The 14499-nt window shown below is 32.4% G+C and overlaps 2 protein-coding genes across 2 annotated transcripts; both read left to right on the forward strand.

The window, feature by feature from the left end:
* The first annotated feature begins 2846 nt into the window (after positions 1-2846).
* Positions 2847-5825, forward strand: LOC102626812 (probable pectinesterase 8). The gene is made up of 5 exons (XM_006481381.4): positions 2847-3235; positions 3364-3535; positions 4493-4699; positions 5188-5447; positions 5609-5825. The coding sequence occupies exons 1-5, from the start codon at positions 2880-2882 to the stop codon at positions 5763-5765; spliced, it is 1152 nt and encodes a 383-aa protein (XP_006481444.1). The 5' UTR covers positions 2847-2879; the 3' UTR covers positions 5766-5825.
* A 1287-nt stretch (positions 5826-7112) lies between these two features.
* Positions 7113-11830, forward strand: LOC102627169 (choline-phosphate cytidylyltransferase 1). Its single transcript, XM_006481313.4, has 8 exons — positions 7113-7409; positions 7947-8060; positions 8229-8324; positions 8626-8668; positions 8752-8907; positions 9052-9132; positions 11040-11138; positions 11226-11830. Exons 1-8 carry the CDS (start codon positions 7273-7275, stop codon positions 11457-11459), a joined length of 960 nt encoding a protein of 319 aa, XP_006481376.1. The 5' UTR covers positions 7113-7272; the 3' UTR covers positions 11460-11830.
* The last annotated feature ends 2669 nt before the right edge of the window (positions 11831-14499 follow it).

Consider the following 14499-nt stretch of genomic DNA (forward strand, 5'->3'; position numbering starts at 1 on the left):
ACCGAAAGGAACCTCTTCCTTGAAATCGAAGAATCTCTCTTAACTTGAATTAATTTTTTAATCACTAAAAAGAACTCATTATCATTTTTCGGTCATTGTTGATGTCAATTTTGATTTCTTTGCTGTGTGGTCAAATCTTTCAGTCCCTGACTGGAAAATTTGAGTTTTTATTCGTAAGTCCCAATAGTTGATTTTTATTACCCAGCAGCTCGCATTCTAATTCCAAACATCCAGGACTAGGGAAAAAAAAAAGCATATATGTATCGGTCTATATAGAGGAATTTTTTTATCTGAAATTTTAAAATGTGAGAAAATACTAAAAAATACACAAACCGTGTAATTTATGTGCTGTAAGTTTTAAGTTTGAAACCTTTTAAATATTATAATTTTAACTTTTTCTCAAATTTTCCCGAACTTTAATTTTGGAAAAAAAATTATATATATATATATATATATATATATAAATGTGTGTGTGTGTGTGAGTATGTAATTGTCATAAAGAAATTAATTAAAATGTATATATAAATGGTGACGTCGGTTGGATAAGTAAACATGGAAAAGGCTATAAATGGATCACTTGCATGAACAAAATCATATCTTAAATGAGGAGTCTTGATTGATTTGGATGTTTCACAAACCTAAAATCAATTACATGCCAAATAATATTTAATCATTGTACTTGAATTTTATATCGCGAGGGAGGGTTTCAAGTTCGGCGAGCTAAAACATAAAAAAAAAAGGTGCCTCACTTAAAATGGGAGGTGATGGTAGCGTGTTTTTTGGGCCGCCATTGCTTAGACAGAATCAGGAACGATTGATGGAATTCAAATGATGCCGCCACTTCTTTGCTTCTTCCTTTTGATTAATATTGTTTGTTGGTAACTTGTTATTCTCTAACACAAGGAAAAGAGAGAGAGGGGCACCCAAAAAAAAAAAAAATTGTCAACCAACGAAAGAATCATAATATATATGCGTAATTTTTTAATGTACGTATCATAATTCTATTGGCTTATTATACATATTTCCAGAGTACAATTTTTTTTTTTTTTGGGTATGTTTTAAAGTGGTGCTATTTAGACGCCTATTTAAATTTATAAATCTTTTAGGCATTAGAAAATAATTAATCCATTTTTTAGGAAAATCCACCTTAATTTGACTAATAAATTAATCTTGATTTAATTAAATATTTTTTTTAATGTTTTGCATAATGGCCCCCCACCTTGAGAGCAAATCGCTTTCCATCTCTCTCGATCAGTATCTACTTCCTTGCTAAAAAACAGTATCGTAAGAATAAGTCTCGATCTCTTTCTCTTCTTATTATTGTAGCCTTTTAAAAGCAGACTTGAGATCTGATCGGACATTTACTTACGGAGAAAACCTTACGTAGGTGCAGGCGCACCGCCAGTCTTTCAACAAGTTTGATGGTCTACAATGGCGGACGCACACAATTATATTAGGGGACTTAGTTTAAAAACTTTTATTCAATTTTTTTTTAATATTCACTTGAACACATTTTAAATCTTATAAATTTAAATTTCATTACTTTCTTTAAAAAATTAAATAATTATTATAATAAATAATTTATTTTAAATGCGTGAAAGTATCATTTTTCTAAGTAATTTCTACAAAATGTTTAAACTCAAATTCCATTACTTTCTTTTAAAATTTAAATGATAATTGTAATAAATTATTTATATTAAATGCATGAAAGTATTCTTTTTCTAAGTAATTTATACAAAATATTTAAAAAAAATTTAAAAATAATAATATGGCTATAGGGATTTGAACTAAGACTCCAACACCATAAAATAATACTCTTACGATTAAACTATAAGTCTTATATTATATAAAAAATATACTCAATTTATTTTTATTTAACTCTTTCAGAAAGAGTTTTAGGTACATTTAAAAAAAATATTAATGGCCCAGGGAGGTTGAGGCTCCTCCCGAGACTTAGCTGGACTGTCTATGATTGATGGATGACATAAAAGAACCCACAAATTAAGTAATCTAATTTTATACATTTTTTAAATAAAAAATTTGTAGGTCCCATAGTAATATCCATAAAAAATTAAGTAATCCAATAGCGCTCCACCATGCGGCAGATCTTGTTGTAGTATTCAGTGATATTTTTAATATTAAATTTAGTGAGTCCCACTGTGTGATGCTGACCAAACTATTTATATGATTATTTTTTTTGTCTAAACCACGAGGTGGTCTTGAGTGGGTCCCAACTGTGGGAGGCACCTTTTAGCCCATACCACAACTCAGACTAATCCTCGCTCGCATCGGGTTGGCCCATAAGAGGTAAAGTGCTGGCCAAAGTGGTAACTCTATAAGAGAGCGGGGTATGAACCCCTGACCTCTCTTAAGGAGTGAGAGTGTCAAACCACTCACACCCACTAACTTTGGTTACTAAAATATCACTTAATACTACACATTACTATTTGGATAAAACTGTGGTGCAACTGTGGTACCGTGCCACAGTAGCACCCAACCGTTGGATTTCCACTTATTTAAGTAGACCCCACTCATTTGAGTGGATCCAACGGCTGGTGCAACTGTGACACGGTACCACAGTTGCACTGTAGCCTGACCCTTAATATTTACATGATTATGATTATAATGAAATGACGTTGATCCAATATATATAAGGTAGACAAACTAAACCTTTCTTCCACTATTGCATTATTGAATTGGAGTGTATTCTCAATCCACGCATACAAAATTTGCAGGTATGTTGAAAAAGGGTAATTTGCAAGACATGCCATCAAAAATATTTCGTACACTGCATGTTTCCGCATCCTCCTATGTCCAAATTATATAATCTCTCATCACCCCCTTTCACTTTTCTCCATTATCCAAAAAAGAAAAAAAAAATGAATCTCTTAAGCATTGTCCTAGCCATTCTGGTTGCCATTCTTTCATCAACTTTTCTCATCAATCCAAACACATTACTAACCACATTTTTACCACCGAATATTGTTACAAAATTTATTCCATACAACATTGATCGGGGCCATCGTCATCGAAAACGCCCCGACCACCGCAAAAAAGTTTCGATCTGCGATGATTTTCCGAAGGATTTTGCACCTCCGGATACAAACACGACGTCGTACTTTTGTGTTGATCGAAACGGGTGTTGTAATTTCACCTCAGTGCAATCGGCTGTTGACGCAGTTCCAAATTTGAGCCTTAAAAGAAACATCGTCTTGATCAACTCTGGCATTTACTAGTAAGCTATAATAATTAACCAATTTATTAATTGGTTTTATAAATAATTTTCTCCCCTTACTTTCCCAACTAGCATTTTTAATTAATCAACTTGTATGCATGCAATAATTTCATTTAATAACTTTTCAGTGAAAAGGTCACAGTTCCAAAAACGAAACCAAATATAACATTTCAAGGACAAGGCTATACATCAACGGCTATCGCATGGAATGATACTGCCAAGTCTGCAAATGGCACATTTTATAGCGGCTCTGTTCAAGTTTTTGCTTCCAACTTCATGGCTAAGAACATAAGCTTCATGGTAAGGCATCTTTCGACACTACAAACAAGATTAGACGTCTTTTAATTTTATAGACAAAAACGACCATTAACATTTTCAAGTTTCACTTACACTTTCTGAGATTTTACGGTCATCACAACTGCAATATATTGCAATAGTACAAGATAATAACAAAACCCTCGTGTATATTCTTTTTTCTTAAAAACAAAATATTGCCTGAATGAAGACCCAAAGAGTTTGAACTCCGATTATAGAGACAGCTACCTTGTGACATATTAAAAAAAATTCTCTAAATATATTATACAGAGACAAGTATTTTTACTTGTCACTAAAGATGAGCAAAATTTTGGCGCATCAAGTACGCGCTGAATTACTTAGTTCTATATTGACAATATTAATCTTATGTGTCACGTTAAATTAAGTCTTTTATCCCCCTGTTTCAGAGATAGTGAAATTGTCACTAATGAAAAAAAAATATTTTATTGCTGTCCCAAATAAGGCAAATTAATAAGATTTATCATACCAAAAAAATTAAAGAGTTATCTTTGCCCCCAAATCCCTTCTCCCTTTTTATAACCAGGCCAAATCTTTCAATATCCCTATTGGAATCGAATTCTAATACTGTTAACTATGCTAATTTCTAATTTAATTCAGATTATGACAAGGTAATTCAGTTGAGATTTGCTTATTAGTTGATAAAGTTTTACTATCCACTCAAGATTATTTTCCCTTCTTTCCTTAATCATATTTGTTTCTAACCAAAATTCTTTTTAACACTTTTCACCTATAATTTTAAGTGTTAATATATAACTTTACCAAGTTGATATTTTAGCCCATCAGATATTCAATTCTTGCTTTGCCGTAAACTTTATCTTATTGTATCACGTTAAGGTGAGCGGAGTTTGAACACAACCCTCTTAATTATCTCCAAAAGATTTTACTAGTTGAACTATGATTTTTTGTCTGAGTTGTAAATAGAATGTAGCCCCAATCCCAAGCCCAGGAGATGTTGGCGCACAAGCAGTTGCAATAAGAATATCAGGGGATCAATCTGCATTCTTCGGCTGTGGATTCTTTGGAGCTCAAGACACGCTTCATGACGATAGAGGTCGTCATTACTTCAAAGATTGTCATATCCAAGGTTCTATTGATTTTATTTTCGGCAACGCCAGGTCATTTTATGAGGTAAGATTGGCTTTCAAGCAAAATCTTAATGTCGAAACCAAATTGAAGAAGAAAAAGATGCAAATTAAGGATATTTCTTTAATATTTTTGGGAGACTCATTGATCAAATAAATGCTATATATAAACCGTGCAAGCACCATACACATATTGGAATATGTATAGAATCAAACCATGCAAAAGTATATACGTATACACTTACGTCTGTCTAGTATATGAAAGATTTTAATCTCAGAACTTAAATTCTTTGTACAAATGTTGCTAAGAGATGGACATTAAATTTGCGAATTCTCATGCATTCATCATAATTTTTTATTTTTATTTTTTTAAGCTTAGTATACATTCCATAAATCAAGATTAATTTCTCTTTTTTGCCAAATTAACACATGAAATCTTCACTGGATGTGCGAGTAGCATACTCTAATCTATTACAGAAAAATCTAAAACCGGAGCCTATCTTTACTTATATTTATTATTTCTTTGGCCGCTAGAATTGCCAGTTGATTTCCATGGCAAATCCAGTAGCTCCAGGATCAAAGGCCATCAATGGAGCTGTTACAGCACACGGAAGAGCTTCCAAAGATGAAAACTCCGGCTTTGCATTCGTCAACTGTACCGTCGGAGGCACCGGAAGAATATGGTTAGGTCGAGCATGGCGTCCATTCTCTCGTGTCGTGTTTTTGTTCGCATCCATGACCGATATAATCGCTCCCGAGGGTTGGAACGACTTCAATGATCCCACTAGAGACCAGTAAGAATTCAGTCCTAATCTAAACTTATCTTAATAATCACGTTATCGTTAAAACATTTTAAAACTTTAGCGGAACTCACACCAATAAAGAATCATGATTCGTTTTTTTTTTTTAAAGTTAAATTATTAGTCGACGTAAACGTGACTTAAATTTCATGCAGGACTGTTTTCTATGGAGAGTACAATTGCACAGGGGCAGGATCTGATATGACGATGAGGGCACCTTATGTTCAAAGACTCAATGACACCCAGGCTTCTCTTTTTCTTAATATATCATTTATTGATGGAGATCAGTGGCTCCAATCTTACAATAATTAGTTGTGCCTTTTTAATCTCTCTATGCAAATGCTACGTGACCAATGAAATTATGGCCATTTATTTGTCGATTCTTTTGGTCAATAAAAGACCATTATCCCGGCATGTGAAATGTGAAGAAAGTAAAAAAAAAGCATACACATATCAAATTCCATACGAAACATGCTAATTGCTAAAGTTCACACATGAGAAATGTCGTCAAGTCCAAAGAGCAAAGTCAAATTTCGACTCTTCAAAGGCGTTTCTTGGTTCACCAATTTCAAAAAGTACTTCATGAAATAATTTTTGGTTTGAAGTCAATTTTCACACATTTATTCAAGTGCCACCACCAAATGACATGCAATGGCTGAATTTTGATATTTATCAAATTTCAAGTAAAAATGGGTCACGTTCGGTAATGTATCTACATATACCTCTAAACCAATGGTTGTTTTTGTTAATCGAATTCTTGTCATATGGACCCTCAATCAATCATTGGAAAATAATTACATATAATAATCTTTAGGTGCGGACGCTTAGAATTTATAAAGTCCAAATTTAAATTATAGACATTTTCTTTTACGCCATCCTAGAAAAAAGAACATGGCTTAAATCTGTAATTTGCAAGTTTCAAGCACCTGCACGTGCACTTGATTATTATTATTATTTTTTTGGTTTTGACCACGAGGTATCCTGGGGAGGGCCCCAATTGTGGGAGGCACCTTTAAGCCCGTACCACAATCCATACTAGAAGTTCCTGCTCGAACCGAGAGGCACGGGTTCTCCCAACAAATACGACTTCCCTGCGACTCGAACTGGGGAGCAAACCCAATCAAGCCACTTAAGGGGACTCCATTGTCAGTGGAGCCAACATTTTGTAATTGTATTTTCTAAACGTGAGAAGATGTTATTAAGTTATATCAGGATTGTCATGATGTCTCCGTATACAAGATTGTTTCCAAATGAGTTTATACCGAAAGTATTGTACTAGATGTTCTAGAAACTTTAATATTTTATGAGTTAAGATGTTATAATAAAAGTCTAGCTATATTAGAAACCGCTTTAAAATAGAGTTGTCTTCGTAATTATGATGAAAATTATAAAATAATTTTTATTATATATTATTTTACGTATGTAATTATAATTTATGCTATATTTTACAATAGCTTCGGAATAAATATTACCTATTAATAATTATAATTTTAAAAGATTGAATTGATCTCCGTGAAAAATCTAGAACCATAATAATAATTGCGGAATACACACACGTCCATATTTCTGAGTACCCGAGGCCCACTGCAGGCCCCAGGCATGCGGCATTAGCATAAATACAAAAAAAAAAATTGCAAAATTTGCTTTGGATGGCGCAAGAAGCGCATATTCGCAAATTAAAAAAAATAAAAAAAAACATCGTTAGCATAAATAAGTTATTTAATTAAAAGGGAAAAAAATTGCAGCGAGAGTTAAGTTACTAAAATGAAATGAGAGAACTCTTCGAATCGAGGAGAACGCCAATAACAGCAGCGAAAAAATGAGTAACGCAAATTCGAATAATTCAAATTCGACTGATACGGCGCCGTCTGATCGCCCCGTTAGAGTCTACGCCGATGGGATCTACGATCTTTTCCATTTCGGCCACGCTCGCTCCCTTGAACAAGCCAAGAAATCGTGAGTATTTTTCGCCTTTCAATTTATCATTAATTATTATTTTATTCAAAAAAAATTATTTTATTGCGTTTCACTTTTGTTCTTCAGTTACTTTTTATTTTATTCATGTGCCTTTTTTTTTTTTTGATCTAGTGTTATAAGAAGCGAAACAAAGCATCTCTTATAGAAATTAACTTTTTCCCGTTTTGTCCTTAGTTTGATCTGTGTATGTTTCCGTGTACTGCTTCTTTTGCGTTTATTTTGTTGAATATATTAATTATTTTTTTTTCATTTGTGTTCATATTTTGGTGATTCTATTAGTTATGTGATTCATTTTTCTGGTTTCATTCGTTTTGATGTGCTATATCGTTTCGTAAGGATTTGTGTTACAAAAATAGTGATTACATTGGTAATGATTAATGTGTGAGTGAAAAATTATTTCTGTTTAGGAGGAATCCTGTTTTGAATTTTGTTCAAAGTGTTATTTTTATTTGTTTACATTCTATTTGTGTTCAAAGTGTTATTTATTTATTTATTTATTTTTGGCATTGTATTTAGGTTTCCAAACACCTACCTCCTTGTCGGATGCTGCAATGATGAAACTACTCATAAGTTTAAGGGCAAAACTGTTATGACAGAGGATGAGCGCTACGAATCTCTTCGTCATTGCAAGTATGCCATGCTAACTTAAGACTCAATTTTGAAGTATTTATTTCTCACTGTGATGTTTTCCAGTGTGTTACGGATTTCATGTTTCTATTTGAATGACTTATCTTTCATTTTCTAACATGGACGTTGCTCTTTTATTTTATTTTTATTTTTATTTTTTTGGGGGCACAGATGGGTGGATGAAGTCATCCCCGATGCACCTTGGGTGGTCACGCAAGAATTTCTTGACAAGCACCAGATTGACTTTGTGGCTCATGACTCCCTTCCGTAAGGATAATGAACCTAGATTAAATTTTTTGGACCTGATGGAAATTTGATTTGAGTAATGTGATCTAGATGATTTTTAGAACCGTTATTGAGTTAAGGAAGTGATGCCTTTCAGTGTCTCTTTCTTAGTCGCTAATTGATTCTTTAGGAAAAATAAGTTTGATTTTGGTTTTGTAAATGGATAGATGTTATGTGGTTCTTTGGCAGTAACATGGCATTGATGAATTTTGTTCCATGAAGTTAATTTGTGATACCGGATTAGCCATTTAAACGTTCAAGCTTTGCTGTGTTTTTTGGACAGTTATGCCGATGCCAGTGGTGCCGGAAAAGATGTTTATGAATTTGTAAGTTTGAGTGGCAATGGTTGCTTGTGTTCCAAAATTTTCATGCCTTATTGTATAATTATGTAACTAAATGTTTATTGCAGGTTAAAGCTGCTGGGAAGTTTAAGGAAACAAAACGAACTGATGGGATTTCAACATCAGACATTATTATGAGAATTGTTAAAGACTATAACCAGTATGTGATGCGTAACTTGGATCGAGGATATTCAAGAAAAGACCTTGGTGTTAGCTATGTAAAGGTATGATTTTTTTTAAAAAAAAAATTTCATGTGCTACTTTTGTATCTGCTTGGCACCGACCCAAAAAGATTAAAAAAAAAGAAAAAAGAAAAAAACATGGTTTCTGTTTTGTGAAGGTAACTTATCTTTTGTATATGTAAATAGGAAAAACGGCTGAGGGTTAACATGAAATTAAAGAAACTGCAAGAGAAAGTGAAACAACAACAAGAGCGTGTTGGAGAAAAGGTATTTGCACTTTTATGCCATAGTATTAAAGCATTTTGTACCTTTCCTTTTCCTTTCCCCGTTTTTGTATTTCTGGATGCTTCATGGCGAGCATTTGATTTGTCGTATGGAATTCAGACAAGACTTCTTTTGGTTTTGAAGAATGGTAGGCTGATGTCATTTGGTGCAACTTTTATGTTATTGCTGTTGATTTTGAGACGTTAAGGGTGTGTTCGGTAATGTTTTCCAATTATTATTTTCATAAAACATAAATGAGAATGAAAATGATGTTTCTAATTTGCTGTATTTAGAATTTGAGTATGTGTCCGGTATCATTTCATGTATCCTGAATTTTAAGAACAAAAACAGAAATGCTTGTTTGCTAGACAATACTGATATAATCAAAACAATGAATATACATTCGATAATACTATTTTTAGAAAGAGTCTTTTACTAAACATGCAAGTTATAGATGTGTTTTTAAATAGTTATATATAGCTGATTTATCTTCCAAGTTCCAAATTAAAATAATGAAATTTATATTATTGTATAATCATATCACAATTATGTTGCAAATCAAACTATTTATCAAGAATAAGCAATTCATATGCAGCCAACATCAAACAATTTATTAAGATTAAAAAGAATATTTTGTTCGAAATGGATGAAAAAATATATGCTGATCAAAGAATATTTTCATTCTAGAACTTTATTTTATTTCAAAAAATTATTACTTAGGTTAAACTGAAAAATATACACAAATACTTATATATATGCACAAATCAGTAGATCTACATGGGTGGCTGTTTGGGAAAAACCTCTATAAAGAAAATAATTAAAAAAAAAGAGAGATTTTGTTGAAGGAGAAGCCAAGAAAAGAAGTATTTCAGATAATTGAAAGAAGAAGCTAAGAAGATATTGGAGAAAAGGAAGAAGAAGAATATTGAAGATAAAAGTTTACATAGACTGATGTGAGGAAGAAAAGTTAATTATAATCAGAATTTTGAGATGTATAGAGCATCTAAAACTCATTTCTTATTCCAGGACCAAATTGTGGACCCTGTATTTTACATTTTATGAATACCTTCTCTTCAAACAGTTGCCGAACAGATACTCCAACTGTATTTTTAAAATGAAATTGGGCTCTATAAGATGGTATCGAATAGGCCATAAAGATATTTCGAGTTGATCTGTGTGTGAAGCTAACAATTGGATGCTGTTTATTCAGCATCTATGTATATGGATGGTTATAATATAGATTTACTTGCTTTAAAGGGCATCATATACTCAAGCTACTGAATGTCTGTAGTTCCTACTATTTATTTTTTGTTCAAGGTATATGCATTAATTAGTGAATGAAAGAAAGAAACAGACTGTTATTTGTGCAAGTAATTTGTCACATTGGTTGATGATTTGCTATTGTTGAGTGCTTTTTGGTCTCTTGGGGGTTTGCTTCAGCTCCAGATCTCTGTATTTTAAGCTCCTTTAAAATCTTTTATGCCAATTTCCACCCTTCTCAATTACTTATCAATGAAGGCTGATCTAGGTCAGTGGTGCCAATCTTGAAAGAGAAAATGAATGAAGATTTTTGGCTCAAGGCAGCAATATTGATATGAGTCCTAAGTTTAGTTATTTGAGGATAATGTGAGAATTTATTCAATAACCATTCTTGGTAATAGTTTTGTCCCCTTCATTGAATATTTCAAATGTTGTTCTGTTCATCCTTGTGAAGAATGCAGAGTTTTTAACTTTTTATGGAATTCATATTTTTCTTCAACCGCAATGTTTTTTCTATGCTGGTGAATGTTGTGTAAGTTTAATCTTGTGAACTGTTGATCCTGGTGTTGCTCGTCCCTATCTTGCTTTACTTAGTAGGATCCTGTGGCTGTGATGTATAATCTATTTGCGTACTCTCTTGATATATGTAGATCCAAACCGTTGCAATGCATCGTAATGAGTGGGTGGAAAATGCTGATCGCTGGGTTGCTGGTTTCCTTGAGATGTTTGAAGAAGGTTGCCATAAGATGGTGAGTGAATCCATGGATATGTGGACATATGCAATATATTTTTGTCTGTTGCCGATGAAATTTACCACCAATTTCGGTCTATTTCAGGGCACAGCCATCAGGGATCGAATTCAAGAGCGATTAAGAGGGCAGGGGTCGGGCAAGTATCTACTGCCAAATGGTGAGGAGGAGGAGGATGATGACGAAGAATATTATTATGATGAGGATGATTATTTTGATGAAGAAGAAGAATATTATTATGACAATGATGAATCAGATGATGAGAAAGACGAGAAAGAAATGAGTGAGAAAGACGAAAAAGAAACGAAAGAAAAGAAATAGATCCGAGTTTTCTTGATTGCAGGTAGAGTTGGTCTATAGCAAAATTATGTTCTTGGTATTATTTACTTGTGGACTCTCATTTTGTAAAGTGCTATTGATGCCCAAAAAAGAGAAAAATTGCTGGGACTCCTGAAGGAAGCTTGGGTTTGAGTGGAAACTTTCACTTCACCTTTTTGTAATTGTATTTTTCATTTCTCTTTTATGTGTGTTTGGGTTTTCTATTCTTAGATGAAATTGCTGTAATGTTAGAGGTTCTTTTCTTACGGAGTTCGAAAGTTTTGTTTATTGCTCAAATATCTGTAATTTTCTTAATGAGATTCCCATTTTACTTATCAAGTAAATGTATATATACAAATCAATATTGCTACGTTTGCAGGCTTGCAGTGCTAGTTTTGGTAGCCGAACCAATGTGGTACTTGAATGGAATGATATATGTCAAATGATTACTCCTCTTTTTCCTTTCACAAGATGGTTTGTTTGAGCTCCTTGTATTCGCAAGTTTGATATATCTTATTATTGTATTTTGCTTTATCCATATCAAGAAAAATAATTTTGCTTAATTAACCTATGCAGTAAACAAATATTATGATAGGAAATGAAAAAAAAAATTATAAATGTCCTAAAATGAATATAGAATTTATGGTTGAACTAATTCAATAAAACTTAATCCAATTGTTTTCAATACAATTTTTATTTTGTTTCAATTGATGAGTGATTTTTTTTGTTTAATTAAATTTAATAATTATTTTTTAATTAATTAAAGTTCGATGTTGATTTACAAATTTTATGTTATTTTTATAAGTGTTTTATTTGTAATTTTAAAAAATTAATTTATTATTTTTATATTAATTTATTTATTTTACCTTTTATTTACTAGTCTTATTTATATTTTACAAAATTTATATTTATCACGCTATAGATGCCAAAAATTTAATTATAGAATCATAGAATTTTTCAATTAGGCACTATTTGAGGCATGCGAAATCCATGTAAACCCGAAGTACATTTCTCTTCGGTGGGACTATTTACGCTTTCACATATATTTTAGATAGCTTATTTTAATAAAAAGCTATTTAAATAAAGTAACTCCGACGTAATTTAACGACATTGACATAATTTATGAAAATTTTTGTACTTTTCATTAAGACCCATTTTGTATAGTGATTAATGTATTTACAATTTTCATTTAACATTGATAATTTTTTTAAAAAAAATTTAATGAACGAGTGTAAAAAAAATTATTTAAAAAAAAATTTTAAAGTACAAATAAATTTCTTTTAAGTATCCCGTAGACTATAGTTTCGAAAGTCTTTCATGATGTCAACACACCACCAAGTCACGCGTTCCAAGTAGTGATGTTGGCACCAATGGGCTTTTGGTCCAATGGGAGAACCCTTGCACTTATAATATTAAGTGTAAGGGTTCGAGCCTCCATAAGAGCATTATGGAAGTTAGTTTCAGTTCTTCCTCAATTATCAATTAATTGAGTGGAGACAGTCTCTCCCTTACGAAATGTGAGTGGAGCAGGCACCCCTCGAATATTAAAGAGGGTTTAAAATATCTGAGCATATACTTCAGTGTGTCAATGTATGATGGTGGTCCCAGTTATATAGTATGATTGTAAATATTAATTGTAATGTCTAATGTAATGTCAGTAATATCTGTGTATAACAGACTTTAAAAAAAAAAAAAAGTAGTGATGTTGGCCGTTTACTTTGTGACACGTGGTATCACGCGGCAGCTGTTTTAGAAATCGCGGTCCTTTTCGTCCTTTCTTTGAGTTGCCAAGAACGTTCCGTTTTCGTTCTCCTTCCGAGAATCTCACGTTTATCTCTTTATAAAATATCAAATTGCTGGGCCCGGCACATCAATTGCTTGCAGTGGTGGACCCCAAACGTTTAGCAAGGGTTAATTAATTGGGAGATGGACACTTATATATTTTCATAATTTAAGAGAATAATCTTGTGAATTCTTAATTTTTTTTTTTGTGAAGCACACCGAAATTTCTTTCTGACAAATAATAATCTCATTAATTTACTTAAAAAGAATTTAGTCTTTTTTTTTTCCCCACACTTTTGTCTATTCTATTTTTTAAAAAAATAATTTTAGTGATGAAAATACAATTTTAGTGATGAAAATGCCTTTTTTTTTGGCAAATTTGACTACAGTCCACAATAAAAGCGACTAGGTTCCCAATAAGTCGAAAGGTTATTAATCCACCGCTATTAAAAAAAAAAATAAACGGCCAATAACACCACCTCACAAGAAGGAACAGGAAATAAATTTAACTTATAACAAAATTTACAATAAATTAAAGTTGTGACCACGTGGCAACACTTGTCACAGAGTAGTGGCGTTGACGCAGGAAGACTTCCCCAACGATAAGATAAGAGGAGAAGTCTGTGTTACAGATTCTGTAACATACATCCCCCACTCTATGCACTCCACGTGTCCCTGTACGTGGAAACAAAGCAAGGAAATGGCACCCTTGAGGAGCTGGCTAACCTGGTCTGTAAGATACAGAATCTGTACCGTAGCCAGCTCCAAAGATAAGATACCTCATCCCCCCTTAGCTTTTATGTTAATTTTTTTTTTTTAAAAGGTTAATTGGATTTGATATCTCCTAAGTAACAAGTAGTGTGTCAGTTGGAAAGGAGATGATGCCAACATTTAATAGTTAAAGGCGGTGGAATAATGAGTTTACCAAGTGGAGTAATTGTAGTGAGTTTACGTGGGAGTGCAGTTCAATTCATCCTTGCATAAAATACCACAAAGTTAGAACAAAAAACTATATTTTTATCACTAGAATTACTTTAAATAAATAGGTTACACACAAAATTAAAGAAAAATATTTAGACCAAATTAGGGATAAACTAAAGATAAAAAAAAAAAAACATACTCTCAATTTTAAATGTGTGTTTTTATGTCTTTATTGTGTATTTTTTTAAGTAAATGAAGGAGACTATGTTTATTTTTGATAAAATAACAATACTAATTGATAATTTGTTTATTTAACTCGACTATATTAAAGTAAGAAACA

The sequence above is a fragment of the Citrus sinensis genome, chromosome 6, assembly GCF_022201045.2.
Source record: "Citrus sinensis cultivar Valencia sweet orange chromosome 6, DVS_A1.0, whole genome shotgun sequence".
Classification (NCBI taxonomy): Eukaryota; Viridiplantae; Streptophyta; class Magnoliopsida; order Sapindales; family Rutaceae; genus Citrus; species Citrus sinensis.

Excerpts from the sequence above, each read along its gene's own strand:
- LOC102626812 (XM_006481381.4), top strand. The coding sequence starts at position 2,880 with ATGAATCTCTTAAGCATTGTCCTAGCCATTCTGGTTGCCATTCTTTCA. Across the intron at positions 4,700-5,187 it reads ACGCCAGGTCATTTTATGAG|AATTGCCAGTTGATTTCCAT; the intron begins GTAAGATTGGCT and ends TTTGGCCGCTAG. Across the intron at positions 5,448-5,608 it reads AATGATCCCACTAGAGACCA|GACTGTTTTCTATGGAGAGT; the intron begins GTAAGAATTCAG and ends AATTTCATGCAG.
- LOC102627169 (XM_006481313.4), top strand. The coding sequence starts at position 7,273 with ATGAGTAACGCAAATTCGAATAATTCAAATTCGACTGATACGGCGCCG. Across the intron at positions 8,061-8,228 it reads GAATCTCTTCGTCATTGCAA|ATGGGTGGATGAAGTCATCC; the intron begins GTATGCCATGCT and ends TTGGGGGCACAG. Across the intron at positions 9,133-11,039 it reads AAGAGCGTGTTGGAGAAAAG|ATCCAAACCGTTGCAATGCA; the intron begins GTATTTGCACTT and ends TGATATATGTAG.